At 32.9% G+C, this 8990-nt stretch overlaps 1 protein-coding gene across 1 annotated transcript; it reads right to left on the minus strand.

The window, feature by feature from the left end:
• Positions 1–2162: 2162 nt before the first annotated feature.
• On the minus strand, positions 2163–6254 carry LOC134706945 (myogenesis-regulating glycosidase-like). The gene is made up of 3 exons (XM_063566327.1): positions 6074–6254; positions 3006–4711; positions 2163–2470 (listed from the first exon to the last, which is right to left on the minus strand). Exons 2-3 carry the CDS (start codon positions 4690–4692, stop codon positions 2217–2219), a joined length of 1941 nt encoding a protein of 646 aa, XP_063422397.1. The 5' UTR covers positions 4693–4711; positions 6074–6254; the 3' UTR covers positions 2163–2216.
• Between the last annotated feature and the right edge of the window lie 2736 nt (positions 6255–8990).

An 8990-nucleotide genomic window follows, 5' to 3' on the forward strand; every position in this document is an offset into this window, starting at 1 on the left:
TTCTATAACAAATATGCGATGCCTACTTATAATGCACACGTCTAAATTATCAAGTAGACAGGAGAAGTAATGAACAAACAATTGATTGCTTGCATAACTGAAATTGAAAAGAACATATCGGAAAAGATTCGAAATTTTATAAAGGTCAAGCCAATCATTTGTTGCTTGGATTTTCAAACTGTATATTTCATTAAGGGGTGACCGTATCTACCAATTAGCTATTTTAAGTTAGAAGCAATACTAAAATGTTAAACTGATTATCTCTATGGTAAGTTTCCAGCAGCATCAAACATGCTCCTATCTTCCTCTACCGTTTTTAAAAGCCGTAACTGAATGAAATACATAATGACGTACATCATCTGATGTTGTTAAGGAGGACACTGCGATCATTTTCCAATATGGTATAGTCTTCTATATTTATTCTTTTTTTGTGTTAATTGTTATTTAATATATCGTTAATAAAAGTTTTTCTTTTACTGTTTTGCTTCTAAAATATTTTCTTGTATGTGCTTTGTGTTAATCTACTATTCGTGATTGATCAGCTAGAGAGTTTGCGAAAATAGTTCAAAACCGCCAATTTTCGTGTGTTTGTTCCAGGAACTTTGTTAGTAATTGCCGTTCGCCATATCCTAATATGAAAATGTTTTATTCTAAAAGAAAAAATGTTAATAACAGATCCTCAACTGTTTAGGTTCTTATACACCTTCCGGCTTTCAAACATTCGGATTCCAGCGTTCCTGATTTAGGAAAATCTAGAAAATCGCTTCGGACGCATGCAATTATAAAGTGTTGTTTTTATTTTCTATACCATTGTTGGTGGACTTCGGTACAGACAAGATGTATAAGAAGCCTTTCTAAAAATTGTCTAGTAAAAGTAAATTAATTTTGTAATTGTTAAAAACTACGTTTTCAACTCACTCACTTTGGTGAAATATGTAAGATGTATCCTTAATTGTTTATCTAGTCTATTCAGTCGCGTCGATATCAGGACAGAATATGATAAACAGCTAATGAACCACCTTTTAAATATAACTGTCATACTTAATTCAAAGTATCATTATTTGTTTCACCATGCATTTATAAAAGCAATGACCTCCGATGTTTTACTTAAATTATAGTGTTCATAGCTAAAAATTTGGAAATCCAAAAATATTGATCATATTTGAAAGAAAGAATATTTAAACATATGCTTAAAAAGAAAAAAAAAACAAGTAGCGTCTATAGGGTCAACTTTAGGGGGAGATGAAACTTTCTAGAGTTAGTTGACTCTAATCTTTATATATTAAACGATTCTTAATATTTATCACGAACCCTTTAGAAATTTAAAAAATGACTTTTTCATTTATTAACATATACTATAATATAAATCCCCCTTTTGACCTTTGATCATAAATTCAAAAATCTGCTCCATTTTGGGACTCTACGTACGGTATGACTTAATCAATTGGTATTATATGTATCTACAAAATAAGACCTTATTTGTCACCGTACAACTACATCTACATCAGTGCACACTCTGAGTGATTGGTGAATAGGCATGGAACGGCTTGCCTGGTTTTTCAAATCATTCGCCATGAACTGATGTTCTATGAATTGTCACTAAACTGTAGTTGAATTGAGTTAATAAAACCAAAAAAATATTTAATTTCTTTGCATCAAAACAAGGTTTTCTTGATATGCTGCAGAATGCATAATTCACAATTATTTTTAACATCATTACATGAAAACAAATTAACGTCACCATATGGCATCATTCTTAAACCATTACTTCAAACGAACTTAAATAATCAGTGACTATCATTGTATACCATTTAAGGCATATTTCAATTGTTTGAGCTTTTGATTTTTTACCATTTGCTTAGGGACTTCCGTTTAGAATTTTTCTCGGAGTTCAGTATCTGTGTTTTTTACTTTGTCAGTCGAGATTATTTTTTCCTGTGTTCAGCAATCAAACGCTTACTAAAATACTTGCATGTAAAAAAAGCCAACAAATTCTAATGTTGTTGTTCAATGCAAAACTTGTCATTAATGTTACTACAGTTAATATTGCGTAAACAATTTGATATACCGAAAAAAATATCACGTTTCTCGCTTCATTTTTTTATTTTACCTAAAACGTAGAATGAATTTTAAACAATCCAAAACACAGCTCACCCCAACAAAGCAGAAATTCTACTACTTTTTTGTTAAAGCTGAAGGAATTTTATTCAACGTTACTATAACAAATCAAATGTTGCTATTTGATCTATAAGAACTTGGTATTTCTTAACCCAATGTCCTCCATCAATGTTTTGTCCATTTAAATTATCTCGCCACTTCCCTTCCGGAAGGTAGATATCCCTTTGTCTAGCTCCTGGATCTAAGATAGGTGCCACCATGAGCCTGTCGCCTACCATAAACTGTGAATCTATATTGTATGTTTCCTTATCATCTGGTGCTATCCACCACATTGCACGAATCAACGGATAGCCTGAAATTATAAAATAAAACTTGGCGATTACAAAGAAAAACATGACAGAAGTGGCAAACACCTATGTCATTTGGTTTCTTGTGAAAGTTATCTCATTTGAAATCATAAAACATTTTCTTATCTTCAAAGAGAAGTTTAACTTTACTAATCATTTCTTTGTAAACTATAATAACCCTTAAAGACAATTCACTTTAGGACATACATTCACATTTGAAAACTTCAGAGAAAAAAACAAGTGTTCCATTCCATTAACATTAAAAGGTTCATTTTTAATCTATGTTCTAGAGTATGGCTAAATACTTTATCCAGTAGTCAACGATTTGGTATCAACAAAAAATTAAACATCTAAATATTTTAACAACTAACAATTATTAAATTGGCTTATTGTGAACAAAGCTTAATATTATTTGAAAAAGCTTATTACTGTGATATGAGACAAAAACTGACGTCGCTAACGAATCAGTATGCACAATGAAGGTAAAGTAATAAACGGTTTATTTTTGTTGACTTACAGTACTGAAAAATATACACTTACCATGCTGCACAGCTTTTTCGGCATAACTAAGCAGTAAAGGTGTTACAACTGTTTCGTGAATTCTGACCATTGTATGTGCTATCTCAATAACTTCTTTATCATAGTCCCATGGAGTGAAGGAGAACTGCATAGCAGGAAGGTACGCTGTCAGTTGTAACCATCTTATATACAGTTCACGATCTGGCAAAATGATGTCCTTGGCTAAAACTTCTCCATAACCATTACCTCCTATCATATCTGGTAAAACAAATGGATAACCTAGGATACCAAAGGTTAAAGCTGTAGGTATAATTGTCCTCAGTCCATTTGCATAGCCCCAACGTGATTCTTTGTCTGCCATTCGAACAAAAATAGGATGTTTCTGTGATTTATATCCACATCTCACTTCTATCAAGTTCCCATGGTTACTCACCATTTCCACATATTTTGTTGCAAATATGTTTGGATTATTCATTGTTTGATGAGAACTGAATGGTATTGGAATGAAAGTTCTTTCTCCGGCGTCGAATTTAAAAGAATCAATACCATAGTTTTCTTTCATCATTTGCAATCGGTTATTGTACCATGAAGTTGCATTTGGGTTTGAAGGGTCAATTATTGCCCCTATTCCTTGCCACCATTGGACAAGAGCTGGTACGTTTCCAGAAGAATCTCTGAGCCAGTAGTTGGGTTGTGTTCCCTCAGTAAAGGCTTTCGAATCCAGATTAGCAAATGGCGTTACCCAAACAGTTACCCTGAAACCTTTTTGTTTTAACTGTTTAATCATTTCGATAGGATCATGGAATTTTTCGGAATCAAAATCAAAGTCCCCATATTTTGTTGAATACATATCGTCTATCTCAATCTGGCTGTTTGGGAACCCATATTCGTTTATCTCATTGGCATATCGGAGTATTTTCTCTTGATTTATATCAACTTTGTACTTTGCCCATGTTGACCAAATTGGACTTTTAATCATTCGCAAATCAGGAATATTTTCTGGTTTATCCATAATTCTTTGTCTTAATTTCTGGAATACTGTAAGGATATCATTATCTTTGCAAACAGTGTACTTTAATATTGGATAGTCATCATTTTGCTTTCGTAATGCGTTACTATACTTTGCCTTAAAACACATCAGTTGCGACCCAGATGAGTTAAAACTAGCATGTAAAGGAACTGATTGGTCTACAAAAATTGCAACACCGTTAGAATTAATCCAAAACGGTTCTAAAACATTTCCAAACGATCCTTTGATAACAACTACATCTTCAGAGACGAATTCTTGTAGTTCTATTTCATTTTCCCTAAAAGGCCATCGTTGATAATGCAACTCTGATCCTCCATACCAGTATGCGTCTTCTAAGGATATACAGTCATGTGGTTCAAAGTCCAAACTTGTAACTGTCCATGTTATAACCTGACATCCAACTTCCCCAATCATTTCTTGATTAACAATGACAGATCCATATCGAGGCCAGGTTATTGAGAGAGAACCATCATCTGATGGTGGCGATATTTCTGAACTAGTTTTTTTCAATATCGAAGGTAGAAAAATTTCGGCGAAAACAGTATCTTGTTCACATATTATCTTATTCTGAAGTGGATCATGTCGTACGCTTTGACAAGAGTCTTTTGTACAGAAACTGTCAGATTCAACATATTCTACTAGATATAAGAATAAGCATAGAAAGCATCGAAATTCCATTTCAAACAAAACTGTCTATCTGAAATTAAAAAAGATATAAATAAGCTAAAAACAAGACACATTTAAATTATTAATATCAGCTACTGTCAGCCTGGCTGCTGTCCATGCATCCCCCTTGATGCGAATCCACAATGAGTCAATACACTACAACGGAGGAAATTTACTTAACAGGCGACTATTCTAGATATAGGAAGATGTGGTGTGAGTGCCAATGAGACAACTCTCCATCCAAATAACAATTTAAAAAGTAAACCATTATAGGTTAAAGTACGGCCTTCAACACGGAGCCTTGGCTCACACCGAACAACAAGCTATAAAGGGCCCCAAAATTACTAGTGTAAAACCATTCAAACGGGAAAACCAACGGTCTAATCTATATAAACAAAACGAGTTCTGTTTACTTTAGATCACAGACTGCGAAAACATGTCCTGTTGAGTTGAACCGTAAAAACATAGTTATGGTTAGGAAAGCTCGCAATTGAGACCAAAAATTTGTGTAGCATCGCGGATTTCAGTCGTTAATTCTCATTACTCTACTCGAATAGCTTTTTTGTGAGGAGCTCACACCTGTTGCAGAAATTCGTATTGTGGAGGTTTAGTGAACTAGCGTAGCTAATTGAGATATGTATATACCATCAATTGGCAGAGGTTATGCAACTGCTGAGAAATATAAAGTAAGCGATTGGAAATTTCAAATTATCGCACTCTTGCTTTTGAATTGAAAGAATTATCATTTCATTGCATACAATGAAATCATCATCTGTGTTGGAGATAGCGTTTCTTATTTAGTTATATTGGAATACTGAATGAAACCAATATTTAAGTATTTAGACCGATGAAATAATCTCATTTTGTTTTATTCCAATACATCCATAATTGACATTATATTTTTATCTCATAATGAGGCATCGTAAACATTTTGAAAATACAAACACATGACTGTACAGCTGTCTATTTCAAATGTAACATTCAATTTGGCTATTTTAAAAAGTGTTTTCAATAAATATTTTTAATTCTGTGTCGCTTTATTTAGCTGGTCTCATAATTTCTGTATATTGTCGGTTTAAATTTAGAAAAAGAAGGTCATGTTTTAGGACTTTTGTGTCCCTTGTGTTTCAATGGCATTCATGAACGAAGCATGGTATGAGTGGCCGTTCGTGTCATTTGCGCGATATTGCATGGAACTTAGTATAGATACCTCACTTAGATGTACACTTTTTGAATAAACATTGCAATAATCATACAAATTGCATACTTACTATTAATAGTATCTTTTTCTCGTGTGTTTATATAATAATACTAGTATATATAGCGGTACACATAATAGTCAGTCAAGGTTAAGATCAATCTAAAAATAAACAATAATAAGATTATTTTTTACCTGCAAAATACGTGTATCATGTATGGAATTGTTCTGTTCTTTTATGTTCTTTTCATGGTGTCAGGTTTATTGATACATATTGATATTGACAATCTAATCAGTTTCTATTCAAATATTCACATTTAAACCATACTGCTTTTGTATTTTAATCTGTCAGCTTCTATCTCCTGTACTTACAGTATTATTGATATGAGATTTAGTCAACTACGTACGACATTGCTTTTGGCGATAACATTGTGTTTTCAAACAATTTAAAAAAATGTCAGGTTCATTTTGAAGTAAACACAAATGTGAACTTGATCATGTTAATTGGCTAACTGATCTACAAAATGTATTCCCAGATTGTATGACTTGTATGTAAACGTAAACTGCTGAAACTAGTCCATTTATAAATTATGGCATTTTTAACGTTTTTGATTTGAGCGTCAATAGTAAGTAATTTTTTAGGTAACGCGCGTCTAGCGTACACAATTATCATTTTGGTTTCTATGATGAGTTTATATATAAACACTTGGTCGATGCCATTGCTGGTGGAGTTTTTTCTTTTAAGTTATCACTAGCCCATTTGTAATCACTTCAGAGTTAACATGAATTACATTAGTATGGACATAATTCTATAGAACCTGTGTTTGAGAAAACCTATCGGATTTTTGGGTCCCAAATAATCTTGAACTTCTATCTTTATATTTGGTCTTCTAAACGTTTTGGATTCGAGCGTCAATATTCAATGAGTCTTTGTTTAGCGTCTGTTGTACAAAATTGTATTTCTTGTATCTATTGTGAGCTAAAGTAGTGAACATTTAATAATTGAACAATTTATTTTATAACTTTGCTTCAGATCTCTTCTCTTAATCATAGTTTTTAATTATAAGACTGTTTGACAAAAAATTTTAATTTCTTAAAAGTTAATTGCAATAAGCTTAGTTCGTTAACCAATGAAATATACAGAATTATTAAAAAGACATTTTCTTTGAACAGTTCTGCTGTGAAAATCGACTTTTGATTAAAACAAACTTCTTTTGGAAGTCGAAAAATCATAAATATTCCTTTAACTGCAGACGTTACCCTAATCTTAACTGTAAAAACGATGTCCATATTTCAGCAAAATACGGGGAAATGAGGACACACAAAAAAATATACTCTCTAGAGATGATGTCTTTTGTTATAAAAAGAGCATTTTTCTATTAAAGATTCATTACATTTCCTTTAGGTTTAGCCTAGTTATTCCTCCACTTTAACCACAGACAAAAAAGTTAAATAACAAAAATTCCAAACTCCGATGAAAATCAAAAAACGGAATCAAATGGCAAAGTCAAAAGCTCAATAACATTAAACGTCGTGGGTGGTTAGCGACTGTCATATTCCTGACTTGCTACAGGCATTTCCTCGTGTAGAAAATGGTGGAATGAATGGGTTTTTGCAGTCGCATAAAATTATGCTATATTGAAATATGTGTGAACAAAACAAACATACATAAAAGGTAAAAATGTCAAAACTAGAACGTCAATGTTGACGATGCAAACGATGGCCTTCCAGCTGTTTTTAATCGGGCACCAATGGTATGTTTGACGCATTAAAATTAATAAACATGGTGAGTTTTTACATCGCTATCTTTATTAAAACACTTAATGATATTTGATCAGACATGACATTTGATGTGCAAAGGGTCATTATAAATCCTACTTTAAACAAGCTTACCTTTCACCTCCTTCAAATTCTAGGGAAAAAAATCTTGAGTCTTCTGTTTTTCGCCCGACTTAAACAAGATTCCAAATACCCCATGGATTATTTGACAGAAGGATAAAAAGAAACAATTCTTTATGTAATAGCAAGTATTTTCACACCCGAGAGTGTACAATTCTCCAACAAGATATATTGAGATGTAATGTCAATGAACAAGTATTTCATTTTAGAAACTGTACTAACTGTAAAATTTTTATAATATGAGCAATTGTTTAGCAATTTCACAAAAAAATCACATATCTAACTATACCAGGGATGTGAACAACAAATATCGTCTAACGTTACGGATTAAAGTGCAGCCTTTGCGGATTGGTATATGTTGGTGAAACCAAAGGAAGCTTTAATGCGACCATATATCAAAACAACAACGCAAATGACAATGATTATCGACCCTTCAATCTGATCATTCAATCTTTCTATGTGTGAATTTGCATCATTAAAAATGTATATACCATCAGACAAACAATCATCATCTTGCAACACCTCTGGTAGATAAGAGGGAGAATACTGAATTCGAGAATTGGGATCTGCGAAATCATACGGGCGTAATGACATAATAGATGGTACAGTGTATACGTAACTATGTCTCCTCGGTGTCTCAATTCACGATTTTCTACTTTTTATTTAGAAGTCGGTAAGTATTCATTTTAAGCCAAAATATTAAAAATCCAAAAACTGACGGGCTAATATAATCTAAAAGAACAAACAGTATAGTCAAAGCCGGGCATGGAATAAGAGCTTTACATGAGCCTGATATATATTTATAACTTACGTTTGAAAACTACTGTTACAAATGCCCGTCCAAAGCAATACAAATTTACAATTATCATTTCGGAGATTGCCAGTAACAGACTTTTCATACCGGTACACATGGGAAAGAACAAACGGAGAAAGGACAGTCACACATTTCAAAACTTTCCTTTGCCAAGAAAGGTCTCCATGCCACAGACTTGGGGAATATCGTTCATCATAAATCAGCTCAATGAAAAACAGTTACCTTCTTAAAATACTAGTCTGTACATATCATCTTGGATACCTTAGCCGTATTTGGCACAACTTTTTGGAATTTTGGATCCTTAATGCTCTTCAACTTTGTATTTGTTTGGTTTATAACTATTTCGATATGAGCATCACTGATGAGTCTCATGTAGACGAAACGCGCGCCTGGCGTACT

The sequence above is a fragment of the Mytilus trossulus genome, chromosome 2 (assembly GCF_036588685.1).
Source record: "Mytilus trossulus isolate FHL-02 chromosome 2, PNRI_Mtr1.1.1.hap1, whole genome shotgun sequence".
Classification (NCBI taxonomy): Eukaryota; Metazoa; Mollusca; class Bivalvia; order Mytilida; family Mytilidae; genus Mytilus; species Mytilus trossulus.

What these genes read in the sequence shown, in the direction of transcription:
- LOC134706945 (XM_063566327.1), bottom strand. Translation starts at nt 4,692, where the DNA reads ATGGAATTTCGATGCTTTCTATGCTTATTCTTATATCTAGTAGAATAT. An exon ending in CGAAAAAGCTGTGCAGCATG is followed by an intron (nt 2,471 to 3,005) that starts GTAAGTGTATAT and finishes TTATAATTTCAG; the next exon opens with GCTATCCGTTGATTCGTGCA.